General features: G+C 37.4%; 1 protein-coding gene across 2 annotated transcripts; it reads left to right on the plus strand.

Moving 5' to 3' along the window:
- Positions 1-227: 227 nt before the first annotated feature.
- c2cd2l (c2cd2 like) lies at positions 228-27,438 on the plus strand. Of its 2 annotated transcripts, none has more exons than XM_016288677.1 (15): positions 228-545; positions 2,207-2,642; positions 17,133-17,228; positions 18,802-18,921; positions 19,271-19,384; positions 20,299-20,412; positions 21,245-21,338; positions 22,669-22,801; positions 23,567-23,631; positions 23,783-23,904; positions 24,793-24,964; positions 25,080-25,184; positions 26,053-26,183; positions 26,704-26,941; positions 27,032-27,438. In XM_016288677.1, the coding sequence occupies exons 2-15, from the start codon at positions 2,280-2,282 to the stop codon at positions 27,283-27,285; spliced, it is 2,121 nt and encodes a 706-aa protein (XP_016144163.1). In that variant the 5' UTR covers positions 228-545; positions 2,207-2,279; the 3' UTR covers positions 27,286-27,438. The 2 variants fall into 2 exon arrangements, with proteins under 2 accessions (XP_016144163.1, XP_016144172.1); XM_016288686.1 differs by having other exon boundaries at positions 26,056-26,183.

Raw genomic sequence — 27,438 nt, forward strand, 5'->3', positions numbered from 1 at the left:
AATTAGAACCATTAGCCCAAAACGCAAAATAAATGGATACTTGTATCCTAAAAGTGATGACAAATGGAACATAACATTCTTATGTTTATGACATTATGTGAATCCTCATAAACATCAGCGACAGCGAGTGCGCTTTGTGGCGCGCACCGCGCAGGCAGCGCATGCGCAGTTTAGGCAGCTCGCGCGGGTGTGCGTGTCTCTTTAAATACGTGCAGCGCGTACGTGGTGTGTGTTTGTGTTGCTACACTATTTGACAGCTCGACTGTTCTGTTCCTGCGCATTGCCATTACAGACCATCCGACACCGTCGGTGGGAGGGGGCACAGTTTCTCTTGAGTTGACAGCGCAGGATATTATAAATGTGTGGTTTTATGTATCACGCTAAAGATTCACGAAACGGAGGCCATGCACCGATCAACTCAGGTTTGATCGTAGAAGATGCTCGGACCTGAAGACTGGTGCTGAAATTACGAAGACATGATGTAGCCATTGAGCTGGTGATCTGTAGCTAGTCAGCGTCCAAAGACGGTGTTTCTCGTCTGATCGGTAATATTTCATTTCTGTTTTTTTTAAATACTGAATATACATTCGGCGTCATATATGCGCGTCCAGCATTTTTGTCCACCGTAGGTCAGCTGAACTGACTGATCGGAGTCAGTTGCCCAAAAATGCTGTCTATTTAGGCAGCTCACTAGGCTTTGAAACACAGCTTTTGGAATGGTGACCAGTGAGGGGGACGTAAACATGCATAATTTGATATGAACGCCATTATTGCATACAAGCTTAGATTAGCTGTCAAGAAGAAGGGAATTGAAATGAATCGCTAGATGGGTCATGATGAGCTGTTTCGACGTTGCAGTGCTGCACTGACCCAGAACACCCTGGACTGTCAGTAATGTGACAGAATCGGAACGGGTTTGTATGAGACAGGCTTCACACAGGACTAGACTCTGCAACCGATCTGACTTTTCTGGAAGAAGTTGTGTACTTCTCCGGTTTCAGGACATGCATTCAATGTCACACTTTCACCGAAATGCTTAGTCAGTTTGCTTAACTGCTTAAACTTTCAAGCACAGGTGATAATACTAACACGAAACATTATAAAGTATCTCTTTGATAAGAACACGTCTTTGCAACCTTTGCAAAAAGGTTACTATGGTAACCTTAGTTTGGGCGCAAATGGTTAAAGTAGTAACTACAGTCATTATTGTGCAATAAAATTAGACCACTGTCGTGTGAGTGTGTGTGTGTGTACATGCATACATACACATACATATACATACGTTTTTAAGTGTAGTGTTATGAAGTAAATACCATCTTTTTTAGGTAAGCTGCATGGCCGTACTTCTGAATTGTTTGGTCGGAAAACATTTGCCAAGAATATAATATATATGTAAATAGTAAAGAAACCATAGCTGATTTTCATGAATTTGACCTCTTGTTAAAAGTACAGTTCACCAAAAAAATGTACATTTTGTCATTATTTTCACCCTTGTGTTGTTCCAAACACATATGACTTTCTTTTTTCCTTGGAACATAAAAAGAGAACAGCAATCAAGAGAGGGGCTATTCACACAGAATACGTGTTTGCATTCAACTTTGCATTGTTTTTCTATTTAATCATGCACTAGATGCACATATTTGACAATAGCGAGAGGTGCTCAAGTTAAAAGTCTTTTCTTGAGACCTTGCCTTTTTTTCTTTCCACTGCTCTGTGTCTCTGCGTGAACCATCCCTGCTATCAGTTACTCCCAAACATGCTGTCTAACATCTCTTTTTGTAAAAGAAAAAAAGATCTTGGGGGCTGTTCACAAACACATTTTAGCGTTCCACTGTGTTTTCCTTTTCGGTTGTTTTTCTACATTAACATGCTAAACGTGCTCATGTCTCGTGTCTTTTTACAGTATCTCATGCATGATGGCATGATAAAAACGCATCTCTGGACCTTGTGTTTTTATTGTCTCCCCTGTCTCGCATCTCGCATTTTTTAAAAGCAAGAAGCATTCTGTATGAATGGCCCCTTACAGGTTCGGAACAACATGAAGTTGACTCAAGAATTTTCATTTTTGAGTCAACTGTCCCTTTAAGATTTCACTGTTCCTATAAGATGTTGTTAACATGTTTTGTCTTTGTTGCATGGCTGTATATCCCTTCATCCTGTCTTTTTCCACTCAACTTACTCTTTGTCTCTCTCTCCCTTTCCCCAGAGTTCCAACCTTCGTGAGTCAAGATTTTCAAGCTTTCATAAACATGAGACTTAAGTGAACAGTGATTAGGGAGATGACGACTTTCCAGGACGTGAGCTGGCTGGTTCAGGTGGCGCTCTTCTGCGCCTCGCTGCTGGTCGTATTAGCCTGGCTCATTCAGTTCTCACTGGCGTTGCTTCGCCCTAGGTGGTGCACGAGGGTCCAGGGCAAGAGGGAGACCCCGTGGCATCTGCCCTTGAGTCTCACCCACCAGACACTGACGGGCGGCGTGTGGGGTTCCCTCCTGAGGCTGAGGCTGGGGCGAGACGGGGCAGGGAGTGACACTGAAGCGGGCGTCAAAGGTCTTTTGTCCTCGCTTTTTGTGTTCAAGTCGTTCAGGGAGCACTGGCAGAGAGCCTGGGTCCGGGCGCTCAACGAACAGGCCTGCAGGCAAGGGGTGAGTACGATCTGGAGCAAAATTCAATTTGTTTTGAGACAATACGGTGTAGAAACATATGTAGGAGGGTTTGTATATACATACGCATGTGTTTTCTTTGCTCCATGCATGTTTATACATGTGTAAGAGTATTTTTAGGCTATGCGAGTGTGTGTGGGCATAATATCATGGCCTGGCTACTTGATAGTGAATGTGTGGGTGTGACAGTGTCAGGGTACGCAGGTTCTTGTGTAACAACCACACGCTTTCTCTCCTCCCAGAAAATCTGCTCTGCAGTGAGTATTACACATGACAGGCCTCAGTCTACTGTCTCCTCTGGGGTTTCTCTCATGGAAGCAAATTTGCACTTTTTTTCCCTTAGTTAATCAGTGTAAATGAGAGTATTTGTCTTAAACGCCAAGATTTTGCTGAAAATGTGACACTTATTGCCTACGTGCACTGGTTTTATATTTAAGATGCATACTTTCACATGATACCCGTTAAATTGACAGATTACTTTTTGCGGCAACTGTCTGTTATACTTACATACATTTAATATTAGCTGTATGCATGTTTTTATCCATATTGCTAACATTAAAGGGTTAGTTCACCCAAAAATGAAAATTAGCCCGTGTTTTACTCCAAGGCATCCTAGGTGTATATGACTTTCTTCTTTCAGACGAATCCAATCGAAGTTATATAAAAAATTGTCCTTGCTCTTCCAAGCTTTATAATGGCATGGGCGAGTGTTTTTGTTCAACAGTCTAAAAGTAGTTAAATAAAGCGCATCCATCCATATTAAAACATGTCTCACACGACTCCGGGCGGTGAATAAAGGCCTCTTGAAGCGTTTTTGTAATAAATAAATAAATAATAATAATCCATATAATATCCATAGAAATGCCAAAATGAAAGAGCTTCTTTGAGCAGATGAAGAACTCAGTCAAGTCCCTTGTACAAGGAAAAGACTGTCCCAATTACGTTTTGTTCAACAGTCTAAAAGTAGTTAAATAAAGCGCATCCATCCATATTAAAACATGTCTCACACGACTCCGGGCGGTGAATAAAGGCCTCTTGAAGCGAATCAATGCGTTTTTGTAATAAATAAATAAATAATAATAATCCATATAATATCCATAGAAATGCCAAAATGAAAGAGCTTCTTTGAGCAGATGAAGAACTCAGTCAAGTCCCTTGTACAAGGAAAAGACTGTCCCAATTACTTTCCACAGTATACACTAACAGGGTCAATAAGTTTAAAAAAAAAAAACTTTTATTCAGCAAAGACTAATTCAATTGATCAAGTGACATTAAAGACATTAAGAAAAATTCTATGTCAAATAAATGCTGTTCATTTAAACTTCCTATTCATAAAAGAATCCTGAAGAAGATAATCCTCAAAAATATAAAACAGAACAAATGTGTTTAACATTAATAATCGTCAACGGCAATAGCCTTGTGGTTATTGCTGTGACGCATAGCGCAACTGTACTCGCCCAAATTCGATTCCCGTCTCGAGGTCCTTTGCCGATCCCATAAAAGCCCAGAAATATAACTTTAAAAAAAATATTAATAATAATCAGGAAAATTTACAGACTCCATATTTTTAATGGTAGTGTAAATAATCACAATTTTTAATTCAACTTTTCTGGCAATATTACAACTAAATGTCAACTGGTCCTGGCCTCTGACCAAAAATATTTATATTGTTTCATTACCTAAATGATTAATTATAGTACAGCATATTTATGTTGATTATTTTTTGTGATCAGCTCATTATCTCATGGCCAATCAGATACTCTGCAGTTCCACAATCAATCCTAGATATGTATATTACTCTAATTCTAGAGAGAAAAAAACACACAGATCACACAACTAGGTTAAAGGTCTCTAACAACTGGTTCCCTCTGTAGCCCTTCGTCTGTTTAAGAGTGTGTTTGAGGACTGGTGAGTTGTGTAAAGGTCTCCACTCCTATATTTAACTCTAACTGTATTTGATCTGTGTCTGTATCAAAGCTCAGTCTGCCCGGTAGGTGTACTTAGAAAAAATGAAAGATGTCCTTCCATCCCCTCTCTAGACACTTTTCTCAGTGAGGTCAGGCTGAATTGTGAAAAAATGCTTTTACTTGAAGTCTTTGAAGATCAGTTCATCAGAGGACTCGCCATCGTTTTAAGTGATGGCTATGTGCATATTTAGACATGAGCAGAATGTAGAAATGGCATTTTCACCCAACAGGCAGTTCCAGTCGGGTTTTACAGCAAATGCGAGCCTTCAAGGGATTTAAACTTCAATACAGTGAACTTTGCTCCAACACCTGAGCTATATAGAAAGTGGGGGCAGGGGATCCTTCCATCTCATTTCCTTACCGAGGTCTCCAGCCGATAGTTGTGCCAGTTCAGCAACCTAGTTATTTTCTCAGGTTGTCAAAGTGGGGGGAGGGAAGGCTACAGAATGCAGTTATGCAATTGCTGTCCCTTTATCTTAAATTTCTTCACAGTCAGTTGGGTTCTCTGAGAAAAGAGAGGAGGCAGAGGCTAATAAATAGCCATTTATTAGTTAGCTGTTTAATTTAAGTGCATTTTGGCTGTGTGCCATAACTGCAGCACTGACTGTAATGCGGTAAGCTGATCCAAAAAGCAACTTAACGCTGCAAAGTGCAACGATTCTGCAGACTCTGTATCAGGGAGTCCTGAAGTAAGGACTTTTCCTAATGAATGTCTTTACCGTTTAGAATCCCCATGTGGGAGTGAGTCACAGGAGTTGATGTAATGTGTCACTGTGTGTGGTTTTTAGATTAAAGAATAAATTCACACCATTTTTTTCAATGGAACTGGCACAGGTTATGACTAGCATGGTTCTGTTCTTGATTTTTAAGTTTATGCAAAACGTTTATTTGAGGTTTCATGATAATGGTATGGAAGGTGCAGCCTCCATTATAAACGCTTAGGGAATTATAGTTTCATGACTGTAAACATACAGGTTATAAGTGTGGGATGATAGTTTCAGGTATGCATGTAAACATACAGGTTATATCGGTGCATTGTGTGTGGTTGTATGAATTGAGCTAATTAAAAATAGGAGTGTAATGTTTTTGTCATACAGTTCTTACCAAAGTTCATCAGACTACATCATAGATTCTTGATACTATAGGTGTGGTCACATTTACCGTTGTTCGGCTTAATTTCACAGGCTAAATCCAGTCATTTCAATAGGAATCTGTGCAGTCTGGAATTTCATGTAAGGGTGAAACATGTCCTCACACAGATTTGGAAGTCATTCACAAAAATGTACCTCGTTTACCAACAGAATGCAGCTTTGTTTTGAAGCGGTGCTTCATGCATTACTACACTACTGACAATGGAAAAGGGATCTTTTTTGCTTGCAAAATTTGTGACCTTGTGCCTTTTAATACAGAATATTTACCAGACGTCTTTCCAAACCCTCCATCTGTTTCCAAATCGCATCTGTTTTCAGTATCTGTTCATCTCCCAAAACCTTTCACACAGTAGCACAGTGTTGAGTTCAGTTCAACTCCTGTAAAGGTTCTTTTTAAATTATACAAAGCAGTAGACCGTAAAGAAAGAGCTTCAAAACGGAGCTGTATCGAAAAGACAGTCATGCTTTATTTGTTCTCCATTTTAATGATTTTACCTTTTATGAAAGGAAACCGTTTCTCTGTTCATCTGATAGTTTTAACGTCTGTGATTATAATGTTGGAAGAGAGAGGGTTGGCTAACAGAGGGGAGACAGTTAACTGGCTCCAATGAAAAGTGGTCAGGGAATGGAACAACTCTGAATTGAAAGACCTTTTGGATGATCGGACCTTGATTAGCAAGAAAAGTAACGTAGGTGTCAGTGTTCAACTAGGCATTTCAATTTAATCTGCAATAACTGGATCTTCTGTGGGAATTTATAGTGCCGTGAAATGTTAGTCGCGTGACTCTCCCTTAGAGGTGACCTCCGTGTGCTAGTTAAATATTCCTGTGTTAGATTGGGATTTGGGGAGAAGCTCCTTTTTCGGAAGCTTTGATCTAGAATCTTGTCTCCAAGCAGACCGGATATCTGCTCTTTCAGCATGCCAGGTCATTGACACCCCAATCCACTCATATCAAGTTCTTCTGACCTGAAAAACCTGCCTGTGGAGTTGTTCCAGTGCTTGCGAGGTGTTTTTTGTGTATGCTTGAGACTGGATCGAGAGCAAAAGAGATTTGCAACTTTCGCTCTGCCCCTCTGAAGCACTGAAGCCATCTGTTGACACAGCAACATGAAAACAAACACCATGGTTCCAGCCCTAGCCATGGCGACCACCTCTCAGGTTGGAGATGAAGGAGAAAAGAGAGTCAAAGTCTCTCCCTCTGTATTTCTATCTGTTAAACATTCCAACTGTTTGTGCTTATTAATCTAATAATTAATGCAGTTCATAACCAATTATTAGGTAATACTTTAGTATGGGGACCAATTCTCACTATTAACTAGTTGCTTATTAGCATGCCTATTATGAACATATTGGCTGTTTTTTAGTACTTATAAAGCACATATTATGTATAACCATATTCTACATTCCTACTCAATACCTAAACTTAACAACTACCTTACTAACTATTAATAAGCAGCAAATTAGGAGTTTATTGAGGCAAAAGTCGTAGTTTATGGTTTATTAATTGCGAGAATTGGACCTTAAAATAAAGTGTGACCAATTATAATTTATTTACTATAACAAAACTATGCTGTAATTATGTATCTAACCCTGTAGCCTGACATAAGAAATAATAATAGAAATATCTTTTTTTTTTTTTAAATGGAACCGTTTTAGCAATACATTTTTTTTTAAATCTGAAGAAAAGGCAAAAAGGTTTGGATATGTCATACTTTATGGCTAATATAGTATAAGAGAAAAATGGAGCTCATACTCAAGGTGGAAAAAAGCACCTCAGTTTTATTCAGAGTCCAAAACTATGCATTTTGGTGCAGTTGCTGATATTTGTATTGCAATAAAAAGTAAGATGAGATTTTGTAGCTAGTAATGTAATTCAGCGAGATCTTCATAAAATTATAGCAGCTGCTTAAAGAAGGGGGAAAAGTCTGGTTTGCGGCTCGGTGCATATGTGTTTGTGGTTGCCTGAGGCATTAAGAGGGAAGTGCACGAATACCACTGCACCAATGAGAGTTTTATTCATCCAGATGGAACTTTGCAACTTTTTAATTATAATCGTTAATATGAAGGTCTCCAGATAACTTCCTATTAGGAGGATTAACCAACCATTGACCACTGGTTAATCTCCTCTGCATAATTTCACGTGCGGTGGGATTTTAATCTGATTGTCGGTTCGCTGACTGTTACAGAGAGAGTGGGATTGCTGCTGGACTGTCTATAAGAGAAGGATTATAGGGAAGATGATGTATAAAGGGTTTGATCATGTTGATCAGTTCTGACACTCCACACAATGTGTGAATCTTGTGTTGAGTAATTTAACTTGGCTGTATCTGTTTCTATATGAATCAACCTAGGTGGCAGAGGCCTAAAAACAAGTAAACAAATGGATTGATATTACTCTACGAGCACCCCAGAGAAACCTTGATGTCAGTGAGATTTTGCTTACTCAGCTGCAGTGGGAATAAAGAGTTGCTTGTTGCAATTCTGGTCATATTTGGTTAGTTTCAGGCTACATTTCTGTGATGTGCGAGGACTGCTAAGAGGCTTTATCCTTCGTTCGTTCTTTACTCTTTCTTTCTCACCCAACACACACACACACACACACATAAACTCCCTCTAGTAATCCAGGGATTTGGCTGGGGAGGGGGGGGGGGCAAGCAGACCGGATATCTGCTCTTTCAGCATGCCAGGTCATTGACACCCCAATCCACTCATATCAAGTTCTTCTGACCTGAAAAACCTGCCTGTGGAGTTGTTCCAGTGCTTGCGAGGTGTTTTTTGTGTATGCTTGAGACTGGATCGAGAGCAAAAGAGATTTGCAACTTTCGCTCTGCCCCTCTGAAGCACTGAAGCCATCTGTTGACACAGCAACATGAAAACAAACACCATGGTTCCAGCCCTAGCCATGGCGACCACCTCTCAGGTTGGAGATGAAGGAGAAAAGAGAGTCAAAGTCTCTCCCTCTGTATTTCTATCTGTTAAACATTCCAACTGTTTGTGCTTATTAATCTAATAATTAATGCAGTTCATAACCAATTATTAGGTAATACTTTAGTATGGGGACCAATTCTCACTATTAACTAGTTGCTTATTAGCATGCCTATTATGAACATATTGGCAGTTTTTTAGTACTTATAAAGCACATATTATGTATAACCATATTCTACATCCCTACTCAATACCTAAACTTAACAACTACCTTACTAACTATTAATAAGCAGCAAATTAGGAGTTTATTGAGGCAAAAGTCGTAGTTTATGGTTTATTAATTGCGAGAATTGGACCTTAAAATAAAGTGTGACCAATTATAATTTATTTACTATAACAAAACTATGCTGTAATTATGTATCTAACCCTGTAGCCTGACATAAGAAATAATAATAGAAATATCTTTTTTTTTTAAAAATGGAACCGTTTTAGCAATCACATTTTTTTTTAAATCTGAAGAAAAGGCAAAAAGGTTTGGATATGTCATACTTTATGGCTAATATAGTATAAGAGAAAAATGGAGCTCATACTCAAGGTGGAAAAAAGCACCTCAGTTTTATTCAGAGTCCAAAACTATGCATTTTGGTGCAGTTGCTGATATTTGTATTGCAATAAAAAGTAAGATGAGATTTTGTAGCTAGTAATGTAATTCAGCGAGATCTTCATAAAATTATAGCAGCTGCTTAAAGAAGGGGGAAAAGTCTGGTTTGCGGCTCGGTGCATATGTGTTTGTGGTTGCCTGAGGCATTAAGAGGGAAGTGCACGAATACCACTGCACCAATGAGAGTTTTATTCATCCAGATGGAACTTTGCAACTTTTTAATTATAATCGTTAATATGAAGGTCTCCAGATAACTTCCTATTAGGAGGATTAACCAACCATTGACCACTGGTTAATCTCCTCTGCATAATTTCACGTGCGGTGGGATTTTAATCTGATTGTCGGTTCGCTGACTGTTACAGAGAGAGTGGGATTGCTGCTGGACTGTCTATAAGAGAAGGATTATAGGGAAGATGATGTATAAAGGGTTTGATCATGTTGATCAGTTCTGACACTCCACACAATGTGTGAATCTTGTGTTGAGTAATTTAACTTGGCTGTATCTGTTTCTATATGAATCAACCTAGGTGGCAGAGGCCTAAAAACAAGTAAACAAATGGATTGATATTACTCTACGAGCACCCCAGAGAAACCTTGATGTCAGTGAGATTTTGCTTACTCAGCTGCAGTGGGAATAAAGAGTTGCTTGTTGCAATTCTGGTCATATTTGGTTAGTTTCAGGCTACATTTCTGTGATGTGCGAGGACTGCTAAGAGGCTTTATCCTTCGTTCGTTCTTTACTCTTTCTTTCTCACCCAACACACACACACACACACACATAAACTCCCTCTAGTAATCCAGGGATTTGGCTGGGGGGGGGGGGGGGGGATCTGCACAGCTGGTTATATGTGGCAATAACAATAGAAGGACGTCCTCTGAGATTGTACACACATACATACACACAATTAAGTACACTACTTGCTAATAAACATAGTATAAAAAAAGCACACAGCTCTTTGATCTAGAATGACTTGGATAACTTGTCAAAGTTATCAGTTTAATTTGTTAGTTACTCTGACAGGATTTACAGAAACTCCTTGGTAGTTAGTTAGTACACTCTTGAGTGTCTGGGGAAAGTTAACTTTGCTTTGATTCCTCCAGTTGTGTGTGAATGTACGCCCTCATTGTTCCTAATTACATATTACATCTAAATGTTGTTCTCTCTGGTTGTTTTTTAAATATACAATGACTGATTTTTGTAGTATATCATCTAAGTGTATTTTCTTTTTTTCACATTAATTTGAAGTTTTATGGACATTTTTGGAAAAAAGAAATCAAAGAACAAAATTGATTTATTATTGAGAAAAATAATACATATAATAAATTCATACTTATTTATTAAAATATTGTCTTAATATAATAATATTATATATAAGACACATACAGACCAGCTACCTAAAGGCCAGAGGTCAAAGTTTGTGTCTTAATTTACAACTGTGCACTAATCCTTACACTACCGTACTAAAGTTTGGGGTCAGTAGGATTTTTCTTTTTATAGAGGGTTCAGACTATACAATTTTTTTTTGGTTATGACAGTCACTGCGTCAGATTATGTGATTTTGACTCCTCAAATCTTGTTGTGTACAATAAACAATATCAGACTACATGAACATTCACCACTTGCCGTCTTTAACGACCTGCGTGCTGTCATTGCGCCCCGTCCCATTGTCGTTGACGAATCCCCATGACACCCTAGATCAAACAGATCATGCCAAAATGGTGCTAAAGTCATGTAGTCTGAACCAGGCTTTAAAGAAATTTATTCTTTTTTTCAGCATGGATGCATTATATTGACCCAAATTGACAGTAAACACTTTCTATTCAGCAAAGAATCCTGAATAAATCATGATTTCAACAAAATACTAAGCAGATCATAACTGTTTTCAACATTGATAATAATATGAAATGCTTCTTGAGAACCAAATCAGCATATCAGATTTATTTCTGAAGGATCATGGTAGCACTGAAGACTGGAATAATGGGTGCTGAAAACTGAACAAAATTGTCATCACAGGAATAATTGCATTTGAAAAAATATATAAAAATGTACGTTTTAAAATATAATTGAAACAGTTATTTTAAATTATTGTAAATTATTGTAATATTTATTTATAATGCTGTTCTGCTATAAATATTGCCTTGGTAAGCATAAGAGTCTTAAAAAAATTTACAGAGCCCAAACTTTTGAACGGGTGTGTACCTGGATGCCTCCACATAGCATTGCAGTTGTCCTTTTCATTGAGTCATGTAGTTACAAAGAATGCATGTTAAACATGGTCTTCAAATGGTCATCACGTGGCCACTAAAGAAGGGCATTTGCCACGGGCACATATGGTCCATCCAGAGAGCTGCAACATATAGATCTGTCCAACAGTTCAGATCCTCTGGGTCATTGTCTTCAAGAGCAACTATTTTTTAAATGTAATTGAAATACAGAATAAGCATCTGATTAATCATGTGGTTGAGATTGAGTTTTTTCATGTCTCTTGCTCTCCCAGCTGGCCTGTCTGATATCGTCAATGTTCTGAGAGTTTAGCTCTTGCCAATATGGCACAGACCTCCAGGCATGTGTGTCAGTGTCACCATCGTCTGTGTTAAAAAGAGTGTGTGTGTGGCATCTGTGCATATGATGGAATGTATGATGGCACATTATCATGCCTGCAGTGCGCAGAATAGCACAATGTCTGCACACGAACACACAGGGCTCAAGGTCAAACTAGTCTCGCTATCATCCTTCTCTTTTCTTTTTCCTGGTGGACAGACTTGAAAATAAGCACTGAATTTAATTACCATTTGTGGTATTTCCATGACTCAGAATGAAAATAAAACAAGTGCTCTTTTTGTTTGTGCTGGTTTTCTCATTAATGCTGAAGAATGTAAGGATCAAGTAAGCCTTACCTTGCTTCATATTGGCTTACAGAGCAGCAAACCCTACATATACCAATACAATTTTATGATCGACACTAGAGGACTATTACAAGGCTTACAGCAAAGTTTGTGCATGACAGTGTCCCTCTATTGTCCTTTATTTTGAAATGGCATTGCACTGCCTTAAGTTGTTGGCAGCCAGTGATTTAGATTTGCCCCAAGGAATCTTTGGATCCTTAAGTTTTGTCATCAAGTTGCGTCATGGTGCCTTAAAGAAGGATATTTTTGGTTGGTTCAAATGGTTGTTGTGTTACATTTGAAGAGTCCAAAGGGGGATTCAAGACAGGGTGGCTCAAACTCAAAATGACATTATACTAATGTGTCTAGGAACACACTCTGTCATCCACATACAGTTGCACACATGCCCTCTTTTTGTGACAAGCACACACACCAATGAACTATTAAGGGCCTGACTGAGATTAGCACACTGCCATGTTAAAAGAACATCTTAATTTACAAGAATGAGAGGAGGAACACATACATGTAACCATGTTCTCTATAGCAGGGGTCTCAAGCTCAAATGACCTGAAGCTCACTTGCCAGGTGGTGTTCTCTATTAGAGTTGCTTGAACAGCTGAACAGTGGTTTTACGGCAATATATTTGAACTGTATACAATTACTAGCACAGTTATACTCTTGACATATGGACTTATGTCTTACTTGGATTTGCATACCACTTTATTAAGTGCAACAGTTCCAAAAGTAAAAATAAAATTTTTTAATAATTTATAATCATTGAAGTTCTCTACACCGCACATTGGATCTCTTTATTATCACCATGTCTACATTTAGTTTATTGCAATGAGAAGATTAGCAAGCATGTCAAACGTGGCACTGAACAAAAACTCTGGCGTTATGAGTGGTGAGTGGATTCTGTTTGAAGCACATCTCTGATTGGCCGTTACATTCAGGACATCAACGGATATGTCGTTATTGGCTACATTGCTCAACACTGCAAAAACACATTGCAAATAGAAACCTTTGACGCTCTCCAGAGTGCAAATACACACTGGAGAGTTTGCCAAATATTTTTCACTAATATCAGATGGGGCCCCCTGATTCCCTGGAGCCCTAAGCAGCCACTTATCTTGCATATTGTTTAGGCTGCCACAAACAGATACTCTACTTGTGTAAAAGTTATGATATTGTTGGAAGTTTTTTTTAATCATTTCCTAGATAAAATCGAACATTGCCCAGCACTCCAACCTGTCAGACCACAGTTGCACCCCTGAACACAGTTATGGCATATCAATTATTTCTCTTATGTCAGTTATCTCAAACATGCATTCTGCATGATCTATATAAGTTTGACTTATTGAAAATGCAAACTGACGTGGCCAAAGTGGAATGTGAGGTGATTTTGTTTAAATGCTTGACTGTGCCCTATGGGGGTGGACAGGTCTTGTTTTTTCTTTTCATTACGGATGCTGATTTCACTGATGGAATCTGAGCAAACTGCTGATGCACAGGACAGAACAAGCTTTCTTCCTCTGTTATGTAGTTGGATGTGAAGTTTTCCCCCTAGAAACACATTTTCAGGGGTCATGCAGTTGTGTAAAAATAAATCAAAACCTCAACCTTTTTGAAGATTTGATGGGCAAAAGAAAGGTGTATTCCCAATTTAACAGAGCACTAATATTCTTATTCTGGCCCTCCCTGGTCTCAGTGCACATGTCTGTTTGTAGTGGGTAATAGCCAGTGTCAAATGTGTAGATCACAGCATGATGTTGTGGAAGAGCACAGATGATCATGCAAATGTGTGATGTAAATGACAAGGATTTGTCTCTGTATGCAAATGACACGTATTGTGGTGATTCTTTGCTGAGGAGAGAATTAGAAAGACGTGTTGTAATGTAAAACCATCAGCTTCTACATCAGCACTCATTTGAATCAGATTGCTTTTGTGGTTCTTCTCAGTGTGTCACACTCCATAAAAACGAATCATGGTGGCCGCAATATTAAGGAAAATCAAAACTGAACTAGTAGTTGTTATAAATAAGTTATATTGCACTTACTCTCGACTATAAAATGATTATGATTATTTTATTTTTTTGTTAATAATTTTTCGCATATTTTTCTTGCATGGCAGAAACAGAAGCTCTCCTCTTCAATAATCATATAAAACAATTCACACACATACTAATTTCTAATAATTCTAATCAAGTATGATGAAGTATAATCATACTTTTCATTCATTCATAGTTTTGTCCATAGTTGGCTGACGTTAACATTGTGTCCAGTCAACCTATTGACATTTAAATGTTTTTTAACCTTCAAAGCATATTTAATCATTATTTTGAACATCACACCAACATCAAGAATTATTTAAAATCAGAGTAAGACAATTTCTTATCAAAAATATGTATAGACTTCTATTTAATATAGAAAATAAACTTAATTTGTTTTTGTTTTAAACAGTTTAGCCTATTTTTGTTGTATTGGAGACATACAAAGAATGTTATGTCAAACAACATCATGCAACTGAAGTGAACTGGTGTCTATTTTAACATGAGTTGAACCTTTCTGTTATCTTCTACACAAATGACCAAGTGTTGCCTGTATGAACACACTAACACACACATCGTCATGCTTGTGTAACTGTGTTGGATGGAAAGATGTGTATGAAAGAACATATGCCAGTACGGTAGGGGATTTGTGTTTCCTCTTCCTCCTCTCCAAGAGCTCAGGGGCTGAGCCAGTAAATGCTTCCCAGTCAACATGTCCTCTCATCCCATTGGCTGAGCTACAAAGAGAGAGAGAAAACCTAAGTCAATTATGCTGAGCTCCTCTATTTTCAAAGCTCTGCGGTACTTCAAATCTTACTCTCTGAGATATACATTTGTGTTTTACTCTGTGAGTACTATTTACACCTTGTTCATTTTGCATTGAAATGAACTGTGACCCTTTAACTCAAGGGGTTTGCCCCTATGAGAATGTACTTTCACATTAATGGTCTAAAGACAAGTAGTTACACAACTGTTACATACCAAGAGTTTGGTATGTTGTCGGACAAAATCCATTTATCCATTTAAACCCTCCAGTATTTTATGCTTTTACTTTCCATGTGTTCATTGAGTGGATTTTCATTCAAACTAACAGATTTTTGTCCTTTTTAAATAGAGGGGACATTTAAACTGCCTATTTATATATAGTTGTTTTTATTTGTTTGTTTTAACTTTGTCCCAAATCCATATCATAAATATGAAAATCCATCATATAAATATGAATAAATACTTTTTAAAATAACCTAACCCCAATTTTCATTATTTACTGAGCAAAAGTGATAAATTTTTACACCAATTACTACTAGAAAAGCTTAAGATATTAACAATGTGCTATTTTAAATCTAGAAATAATAATGTAAAATTATGCAAAATGTAGTGAATTAAATATTATATGTGTATTTTTAGGATAAATGAAATGTAAAAAATTAGCCTTCCAAAGAAGTCTGTCACCTTCATTTACACCACAAAATGCTTTTAAATACAATACTGACATGGAACTCTTCATTAAAAATGACAAACAAATCTCCAGAATTCTTCACAATTATTTATTTATTTATTTACTTACTGTGGTTAATTCTCCAAATTAAGTAAAAATGAATTGACTTTTAAAATACAATGGCAACACCATGGCCAAGTCATATTATCAGAAGGGCAATTACACATGTTTTAAGTGGTACTCCAAGATATGGTTTTATGTTAAATGTAGAGTAAGCCTCAAATCTGTTTACTTCATCTTCTAGTCAGAGCATCAGTCGTGTCAATTGTGATGATGAAAAGCATAATTATTTACACACCCTCACCTTGTCTCACAGTACATGAAATCATTTAAGAAGAAAGCTACAGCAATAGTTTCCCTTGTTATGCCCATCAATTACAGCAACAGCCGCAGCAGCATAAGTCAGTGTTCTCCACATAGTGTTGTGGTTATGCTCAGTCATTTCCATTACCACACTTCTCTCTTGCCAATCACACTTGGCCAAGGTTTCTGCCCTGCTGCAATATCCTGTCACTTGCAGAGGTTTTCTTTAAGTGTGATCAGAGGCCGTTACTCTCATCATGATCTTTATTTGGGTGTTTTACAAGCTTATATTAGATTAGTGTGTTTCTACCTGGAGTCCTGGTGTGCAATGTTTGTTGCTTGATCTCCATTTGTGAACTGTGGAAGTCTGGCTCAAATAAGTACATTGGCAGCTTGTCGTCATGGCAGTCTGCCATGTTCGCCTGGACAGAATGATGTCATATCCTGAGTATGCTATATTCGCTGACCTATTTTTGGCTAGAGATAATTGTGAATGTGTGTGCTGCTTAGATATGTATGTTTGTGTGATTGAAGAGAGACAGAATGTATGTTGTTTGTATTAATCTCTGTAATTAGTACGTAATTGCCCAAACGTGAGCAAAATAAAAGTTGAAATATTAAGGAACCTGTTTTCTTTTCAGCTCCGCTGGAATGATGAGTGTTTTATATTTCCATTTACTTTTACTGCTTATTGATTTATGGCATTTCTTAATTAAAAGTGGCGTTTTTTTCCTACGTCTTTCTTTCCTGCAGTTGCACTTTGCATAATTGCAAGAGATGGATTGTGGGGAAAGTAAAGCAGATGATATTGCAGTGCTTCCTTTGCCTGTTTATCATGCTACTTTATCCTTAGGTGGCTGGGATTTCTGTTTTGAAGCTGTGGGAAGATTTATGGATGCACTATCATCTAGCTGCTTGATATAAACATGCAAATAGACATTTAGCCCAGGAGACATATGTGAAGAGTGATTGCACCCAGAAATGCCAGAAATTTATGTGCAGATGAACTAACTGACAATCTCCATTTCTTCCCAGAGCTCCATTCAAATCACCTTTGATGACAGTCTTCAGCTCCCAACTTCTGCATCCATTGACCGTGTGACTTGCACTAATCAATCAGTACGCAGCATGGTAAGCAGTCAAAGCTTTGACACCAGAAAGATTATTAATTTGTTTGGGCAATCTAACAAAAAATAAATGTGCAAATATCCAAGTTATAATGTTGCTAAAGATGCTGTTCTTTTGGACTAAATCCTGAAGAAAATGTATCACAGTTTCCACAAAAATATAAAGCAACACAATTGTTTTTAACATTGATAATAAGGAATTTTTCTTGGGCATCAAATCAGCATATGTAAATGATTTCTGAAAGGTCATGTGACACAGGACTGGAGTAATGGCTACTAAAAAATGTCGCTTTGCTATCACAGGAATTACATGTTAAAATATTGAAAAAAGTTATTTTGATTGTAATAATGCAATATTACTGTTTTTAATGTATTTTTGATCAAATAAACCCTAGTGAAAAATAAATATACTAAAATGTATTTCATGCTAAGTACACTACGAATACATTTACATATTTATGTACTTAATAAAAATACCCTGCAATTGAACTTTTAGTATACTAAATTGGTATACTTAAAATCTGCTGAATTGGAACAACTAATTTTGTACTTAATGTACTTTAAATGTCTTGCATTTAAAGACCGATATAATTCAAATACAATCATACAATCCTCATCAATAGTGACATTGAAACACATTTTAGGCTTAATATTAAAAAATGTGCATTGTGCACTAGTACTCCAAATAAAGTTTAATTATATTTTTATATCAGTAATTCTCAAGCGATATGTAAGTAAATATGTTAAAGGGGTCATATGATGCTGCTAAAAAGAACATTATTTTGTGTAAAAAATTGAAATCGCGTCATATGACCCCTTCAATAGATTTGAACTATACTTGGTATGAAATAAATGTATTTTAAATATATATATACTTATAAATATAAATATAAAAATACTTTTTTACTAGGAAATACAGCTTTGAGACTTCTTTCAAACACGTTTAAAAATCTTACAACCCCAAACTTTTGAACAGTATATGTAAAAAATGTATATATGTATAAATAGGATTTAGTTATAATTTTGTGTTCTACATATAATTGCAAGTAATTACAATAATAAATGTTTAAATTTTTTACAATAATACATTTTTTTGGAGTGTCAGCCATTCAGCTTCATTGAGTTCATCTGCATATTCTCTCCTCTCAGTGTAAATGAATGAGAGCAGTAATAGTGCACACATCCTTGCAGTAGTATTCATTTGCACGTGCAGTTATCATATCCAAAATGATTTTCAGGCATATTTAATATATTTGCATTGACAACGCCCTTTATATTTGCATGCATATGGAGGTAAATTACATTTCCATTAAGAGAAACGTGCACCCGAGAAGCTAATTTTTGGTTCATTTGTTAGACACAATCTTCATACAACCACATTACTTAGTAGATCAACTCAAACATGTTGTGTGCATGCTCTTAATATTTTTTGGATCAATCTGTTTTAAACTCTTAAATCAGGGCTAATGTGTCCATCCTTTTGAATTGCATTCAGTATATATTTTGTCTGTTTTTTAGATACCATGTTGTGTCCAACTCAGTCATTATTTGTCAATCATACCCTCAACCTCTTCCAGGTCCTGCAGTGCAATTGTTCAGTTGGCACCGTAACATTCCACGTGACTGTCACTCAGCAGTCACCTGCAGCCGTTTCCATGGTTACCTACCAGATCACAATGAAGCCCATGCAGGCCCAGGTAAAATACAAATGAAATGGATTTGCATCTGCGAGTTTGCATCAGTCTGCATAGCTGCACACTCAACTTTCATTAGTCTGACATCTCCTGCCATTGCTCACATGAATGAGCCTCTCAGTTTGCCCATTTTTTTCCATCTCAATAGCTTAATGTAGATTGTGAGGTTTAGTGGCTATGAATATTGCATGCGATACTCATCTCAAACAAACGACACCACTTGATGTGCAGTGACATAGTTTAATGTTTCATCTCTAGGTGGTAAAAAAATGGAGCAGCCATCGATGAATATATTACTTTTGCAAATTCAGTGTGAAATAGAAGTTAATATGTTCTGTATGGACTTCTGTAGTTGCAGGTCTGTCTTGAGGAAGTGGAAGAAGAGGGTCTCCTTGTGTCCTGGATTTTTTCCAAGCAACCTCATCTCTCTTTAACCGTAACACCATGCCAAAGAGTCCAGAAAGAGGTAAGGGAGTAGTTTTGGTCAAGTAGGTCTTGTTCCTTTCAGCTTGTCAAGTCAAGTCAAGTCACCTTTATTTATATAGCGCTTTTAACAATACAGATTGTGACAAAGCAACTGAACAGCATTAATTAGGAAAATAGTGTCAATAATGCAAAATGACAATAGTAAACACTCATTTTTCAGTTAAAGACAGTTCATCATTGAATTCAGTGAGGTCAACATCCAGCTCAGTTTAAATAATATCTTTGCAATCAAGTCAACGATATCGCTAATTTAGTGGGTACAGGATCTAACAGGCATGTTGTTGGTTTAGATGCAGTGATAAGTTTATTTAGCTCTTCCTGTCCTATAGCTGTAAAGCACTGCAGTTTATCTTTTGGTGCGATGAATGAAGCTGAAGTATTATACGCTGTAGAATCTACATTTGTTATTGTATTTCTGATGTTATCTATTTTATCAGTGAAGCAATTCATAAAGTCATTACTATTAAACTGTGAGGGAATATTTGGATCGGGTGGCGTCTGGTTATTTGTTAATCTAGCCACTGTGCTAAATAAAAACCTAGGATTGTTTTGGTTATTTTTTTTGAGTTTGTGGATATGCTCGGCCCTGGCAGCTTTTAGAGCCTGTCTATAGCTGGACATACTGTTTTTCCACGCAATTCTAAAAACTTCCAAGTTAGTTTTTCTCCATTTGCGCTCAAGACTACGAGTTTTTTTCTTGAGAGAATGGGTATTACTGTTGTACCATGGCGCAGTACGTTTTTCTCTAACCTTTTTCAATTTGATGGGGGCAACAGCTTCTAATGTATTAGAGAAGATAGCTTGTGATGTATTACAAATTGTAAACGGTATAAAAAGAAACTGCTTTCGCAACTGTGCATATAATCTGAAATCTTTGTTTGTTTTTGTCTTTAGGGCTCTGATGTGGAAGTGGACAGTGAAATGATTGCGGCACTGGTGGAGGACACACTGTACACAACACACCCTGCCATGATCCTCAACCTGAGAGCCTGTGTATCAAGCCCTGCGGTAAAAAATACCAGTATCGATTGCTATATCGCACAGTAGGGGTTATGACCGTGTAATGGGTCAGTGTGATGACCAAGGTTTCTGCAGGCCTTAAAAAGGTCTTATACGTCTGAATTCACCCTTTCACAAATTAAGGCCTTAGAAAGGTCTTAAATCAGAGCAGAAGGTCATGGTATAAATAAAGATATGTAGTCTTGTTTTCTGAGAAATTGAACAGAATTGAGTGAGTTTGTTTGGAACAAGAACAAATATGTGTCATCCTAGGTCCACTGGCAGATATTTATTCTTTTTAATCATGAACTCATTATTAATTTCACAGAAAAGAAGATTCATGTCATTTTTCTTTTCAAGTAAGTGTATCTCGATTTAAGAATTTTTAGACGTAGGTACTGGGAAACAAGGCAAATATATTGAGGAATAACATAGCTTTTTTTCAATGTTGTTAAAGGTATTTACATATTCTAGTGGCTGGGAGCAAAATCATTTTTGAGCCTTTTAAGTCTTATTTTTTGTCAAATTAATTAAGAATTAATGGAGATTGGTGAGAAATTGTATTTTCAAGTGTTTCTAATGCTACATATTGACATATTACGTAATTATTTGTTACATTTTCTTTACTTGGTATTAAAAAGGCCATTAAAAAGTCTTTAAAAATCCTGCAGAAACCATGTGTGACAGATCTATGTGTATATTTTGGTTGAGAGTATTTGAGGTATGACAAATCTGTACTAAACATACAAGACATGTAATTAAAGTCAACAACAACGAGGAAGGAAATCTCAAAACATGTTACTTTCATGTTATAAAACATGTACATTCTCTATTGTTACAGTTTCCCAGGGAGAAGCAGATAGGTGGTCTGAACTCTCCATCTCAGAGCAGGCGGATTTTGGTGCACCAACTCAAAGCAACCAATGTCAAAAAAGGTATAAAATTATCATGATTCTTAAAAACTTTGTGTTAGAATTAAAAATTTGCCTACATATTTACACAATCAGCTACTCCCTGATTTGCTTGAATGGCTAGTTTACTGTTTTGTAAGGAAGTCTGATTAGGCTGGTTTCACTTTCATTTGACCCCAATTGGATGTATTTTTAGGGCACTTTACATAACAAGAGTTATTCAATTTTGCAGTGGGTAATATTTTTTAAGTTTTTGAATTATCTTATGTTAACTCAGAAACTCTGGATGTGAGCAGTTTATAATGCAGGTTATGTTAAAGGGCTCATATGATGCGATTTCAAGTTTTCGTTTCTCTTTGGAGTGTTACAAGCTGATTGTGTATAGATAAGATCCCTGAAGTTGCAAAGACTAAAGTCTCAAAACCAAAGAGATATTCTTTATCAAAGTTAAGACTCTGCCACGCCCCCTAAAACTGCTCGTTCTAACACGCCCCCACATATCTACCTCACTATGTGGAAATATTAGCATAATGCCTCCCAAATGTTCACGCAAAGAAAGAAGGTGTGGTTTCAGTAACCGCAGGTAGTTTTGAAGCAGCCATGTCAGGGAGACGCTGTGTGTTTCTAGGCGAAAGCAAAAGCACTTTATTTGGCCTTTCCGAAAGTAGATGCATTTAGAAATCTTTAAGATTACTTACAACAGAACAGCAATGCATTTTATGGACGACCGTTTCGTGAACCTAGGAGAGGAGGTAATTCTGACTTTGCTATGACAATCTGCCGCTTCTGAATCAGCTACTGTTTTGTTATTAGTTTAAGTATTTGCTATTGACTGTTCAAATGCGGAGTTTTGCATCGTGTGTGTGTGCGCGAGCGAGCGAGAGAGAGAGCGCAAGAGAGAGATATAGAGAGAGAGACGGGGTCACATCACAGTGGAGTCAGCTGTCTTAACCGTGGCTTGTGTAATGCAAACACATACCAGCTTCATCACTGTGTCTGTCACGCGACTCTGTTCCCCTTTCGGGCTCTGTCTTTACATTTATTTTGAAAGATGAAGCTCGCGATTATGGTAAGGGGCGTTACATTTCCGATGCGTGCTTGCGGTGTTCAGCCAATCACAATGCACTGGGTCAGCTAGCCAATCAGAGCAGACTGCGCTTGTCGGGAGGAGGGACTTTGTAGAAACGAAGCGTTTGAGAGAGGCGGGGCATAGAGGATCTACAATAATGTACAGTATTTGAAAAAGAATGTGTTTTTTGAACATTAAAGCATGTCAACATATTCTGTTACACCAAATACACCAAATAATGATCTTTAAAAAAGCATCATATGACCCCTTTAATTACTTTTCCAGGATGTCAGACTCATGTAGGAGAACTTTGTTGTGTGCTGAGTCTGGACACTCCTTCCATTGAATGGAGAAGCGGATTCCGTACTCCATCCCCCAGTCCTGGAGCTGCCCTGCACTGGACTGACGACTTCAAACTGTAAGCACACTATTCTGCCATCATTATTGTAAAGCAGAAATAGATCAACATAAAGACATGAAACTAGATTAATGGAGTGGGTTGAAACTTTCTGAGTGAGGTGTTGACATGTCTGACTCCTAGGAAATGTTTCTTATAATGTCATATTCTATTAGACAGGGTCCTTTTTGTTCATGTAAGTAATTTAACTCTGTGCTGCAGGACTAGACTGATAATCCAGTGGGATTTTCGAACACCTTCCATTTAAAGGTCAACTTCACCAATTCAGTTTGACACAATGGAGTGTTTTCATCAAAGCCCGTTTTATAATGGCAGCCCTTCTGTCATGAATGAAGGTGTGAAGCTGTGAGCAGCTCCACCAATGGCTCTGTGAATATATGCAGCAGCCAACTCCCATAGAAACAAAGAGCTGTTTAGCACATTTAATTACAGCCATTCCCAACACCTCGCTACTTCCTGTGATGCCAATTACCAGAATGGCCAATTTAATTCTCATAGCCAGTATACAGATTGCTGCTGTGTGGCCAAAGGGGATATTTAGTCTACCACAATACCGATAGTATACAACAGTTATAAAATTGTATGCAAAATTGTATACAAAAGTTATAACAGTTGAAACCTAAAATCCAGTTTCAACTGTTAAAGTCAATTCAGTCTTTTAATAATACAAAAAGTCACTTCATCTCTAATGTTCAGTATTACAAAATTAAAGTTTTCTGTGTGTGCATTTTATATGATAAATCAAAGTCTGTTTTTATCAATTAGGGAAGTAGGACCAGAAACCAAAGAACTCAAAGTAAGACTTGTGGAGAAGAACAGCAAAGGAGAACGTGAGTCACTTTTCAGTGCCTGTCATTCAATAGTTCATCCAGCACTATAAGAAATGTATTGATTTCAGATGATCTGGTGAATGATTAAAGACGGATATTCTCCATTCTGTCTGTCTGCTGATTAATTGGTTTTCTTTTTCCTGTTTGACAGAGTTTCTGCCTGGTTGTGCTTCCTTACAACTGGATCTCTCTAAGAGAATTCCTAATGGACATCATAAACTGTCCATCGCACCAGGTCATGGTCTGGCTCCAACTGCAATTGTAACATTAGAAGTAAGGACAGCATAAAGTAGAATTCAGATTTTATATTTTATATGCACTAACTTTCAAAAGTTTGGGGATGGTAAGACTAATCTTTTGGTAAGAAGTATTTTATGCTCACCAAAGTTGCATCTATTTGACAAAAATAGAGTAAAACAGTAATATTGTGAAATATTATTACAATTTAAAATAAATATTTTCTATTTAATATATTTTAAAATGTAATTTACTCATGTGATGGTATAGCTGAATTTTTAGCCAGAAGCCATTAGCCAGTCATCAGTGTCACATGATTCTTCAGAAATCATTCTGTATATTTATATTCATTATAAATGTCTTTTAGTATAAATGTAACTTCTGATCAATTTAGTGTGTCCTTGCTAAATAAAAGTAATATATTTAAAAAATCTATTTACCCGAAATGAGATCATTCCCATAATTCCCATGTATAAAGTATGCATATGGATGGCATTATTTCCATAACACGGCAGTCAGAACTTTTAAGGCTTCCGCCAACCTTGTGTTCACTTTCTGAACACTCTGATAAGTCCCTTCTAAATGTCAATGTGAATTATTTAATAGAAAACATATCTTATTACAGTGGTCTGCCTTGTGAATTGAATGCTCACCTTATCTCTGATTAACTCGATAACGGAATTATTTCTTTATTTAACCCAGTACTTCAGTTCACACTGTACTTGTTACACACATGTGCTTACAGGTACACACTTAAACGCTCTGAATAATAGTTGTGTTTGTGAACAACACATAGGCAAAGACAGCTCAAAATGATTTAGGAAGATATCAGTGGCTGTATTAACCCTATTTCTAATTTCTTTTAAAAAATGAACATACATGAATTATGTTTAAGGTAATGATCTTATGTTTCTGCCTCCATAGCTGTTGTATTTGGAGTCCAGTGATTTGCGTGCATGTCAGAATGCCACTCCTCTGCGATCCTCGGTCACCCCCTCAAAGAAGGTGGACGTGGATCGGACCATCATGCCCGATGGCACCATAGTCACCACAGTAACCACCATCCAGTCACGACTAAAACTGGACCGCAAACTAGGTAAAGCTCACTCAGGAACACTGAGAACACGCATACCATTCTGTCTGCATCGTCCAGTACCATCGAAGTGACTTGGCGGTTTTACCCTATCCTATTTCTTCCTCTGTAACTGCAGGAGACTCTCCGTCTAGGTCTCCCTCAAAGGTGGAGGTGACTGAAAAGACTCCCACCGTGCTCACAAATAGCTTGCAGAGCACCAGTGCCAGTCCTACCCCCAGCAGTGAGCTCCACATTAACATTTTTTTTTTTATGCATGAAATTGATTAAAAGTAAGAGTAAAGACATTTAGAATGTTTACAAAAGATTTCTATTTCAAACTTAATGTGCTTTGAACTTTTTATTAATCAAAGAATCCTGAAAACAAATGTATCATGGTTCCTACTAAAATATTGAGCAGCACAACTGTTTTCAACACTGATAAACACCAAACCAGCATATTAGAATGATTTCTGAGGGATCATGTGACACTGAAGACTGGAGTAATGGCGGTTGAAAATTCAGCTTTACCATTACAGAAATAAATTACATTCTAAAATCTATTAAAATAAAATAAAAAAAAAACTGTTATTTTAAATTGTAATACCATTTCACATTGTAACTGTTTAAATGTATTTTTGATCAAATTAATGCCGTTTTGGTAAGCATAAGAGACGTCTTTCAAAAACTTTAATAAATCTTACAGACTCCAAACATTTAAATGGTAATTTACATCTTCATCATCTTTATAATTAAATTATTGAAAACGTTTTTAATAATTGAAATCTTCATAATTGAAATGTGTAAATATGTTCTAGATTTAAAGTTATAAGTTCACAAAATTAGTACCACAAATGTATAATAAATTATTTATACTGTTGTGTATATTATTTTAACAATATATTTTTGTTAATATTATTAGTATTTTTGTTAATATTTATTAAATATAAATATATGATTTATTATAAACTGATTTTTGTTAATATTAAAATAAATTTTGTAAATATTATTTATTGTAGATAGATAAGATACTTTTTTTTACAGTATAATTTGAATGAATAACTAGGTTTGTGATCCTGTTGTGTTTGTGTCTGTGTGCTATTTCCAACCAGAAGGCACCCTCCCTAATGGGCTGGATCCCGTAGCAGAAACGGCCATTCGGCAGCTTACGGAGTCGGCGAGTAAGATACCCAAGAAGACACCTACTAAACGCAGCACTCTCATCATATCTGGCGTGTCAAAGGTCAGAGCCTGAACATCAAGTAAACAGACATTTCTAATCAGTGTCATAAAAACATCTTGGTTACAGTGATGCAAGCGTCTAGGGAAATGATCACGAGAACAGTCTCTTTAGAGCTTCCCCAGGGTAATTTGTTTTAGTCATCTCTTTCTGTCACATAATGTTGATGTAACTCTCATCAAGACAATTTTTAGCTGGGAAATTGTCTCTTTTAGGCTGTTATAACACAGAAACGTTACATTTACGTAATGTTGACTTCCTTTTAAACATTGTAATCTATAAGTTTGTAAATCTAAATTTCATCACAAGCTCAGTCGTCTCATATCACATCTCAAAAATCATCAGATCATACTGATCCGTTTGCAGTTTCAACTTCACTGTTTGACCTGACAGGGTTCACAGAAGGGCTGACAGCGGAGCCGCTTCTGCAAACACACAGCCAACATGTTGTCTTCCTCAGCTGTGCCTGCAGCACATGTACATGAGGAACACTGTTAAAGCTAATTTTCTGTCCTTCCCTCAGGTCCCCATTACTGAAGATGACTCAGCCTTATCAGTGGGCTACGCTGCAGCAATGGACGCAGCCCTACAGGGGGCGCATTCTCCCAGCGGAGCCCCAAACCACCACGGAGCATCCGCACATCAGGAAGCAGACGAGACTACGCCGTCTGACGTGTCCGAGCGACCATCCGTGGATGACGTGGAGTCAGAGACGGGATCAACCGGAGCACTGGAAACACGTAGCCTCAAAGACCACAAAGGTGTGAACTTCTTTGGAATGTATTTTTGATGGATTCATCATAAAATGTCTTTTTATGGTTTCATTTATGTGCATGAATGTTCTGTTTTAGTGGGATTCCTCCGCAGTGGCACCAAGCTTCTATTCCGCAGGAAACACAGGGAGAAAGAACCCAGTTTCAGTCAGTCCCACGAGGACGTCTCAAACCTGGGCAATGACTCCCCCACAGCCTCCTGCTCCTCCACCAGCCGTAAAAAGTCTGGAAGCTTCTCCCGTCGCCTCATCAAACGCTTTTCGTTCCGCTCGTCCAAGACAAAGGGCAAATCCAGCACAGCCAATGGAGGGTCCAGCACTACAGATAACTAAAGGAGAAACAGAGAGAAAGGACGAGTAAGAGAGACACGGTGCGGGCACCAGTCAAATGAGTGTGGAATCGGCTCCAAATTTCTCCAGAACTTGTTATTTATGTTATATACTGATTGTCCACAACCTGGTGGGGTAACGTAATACTTCAGACCA

Source organism: Sinocyclocheilus grahami, unplaced genomic scaffold (genome assembly GCF_001515645.1).
Source record: "Sinocyclocheilus grahami isolate Dianchi unplaced genomic scaffold, SAMN03320097.WGS_v1.1 scaffold12.1, whole genome shotgun sequence".
Taxonomy (NCBI): Eukaryota; Metazoa; Chordata; class Actinopteri; order Cypriniformes; family Cyprinidae; genus Sinocyclocheilus; species Sinocyclocheilus grahami.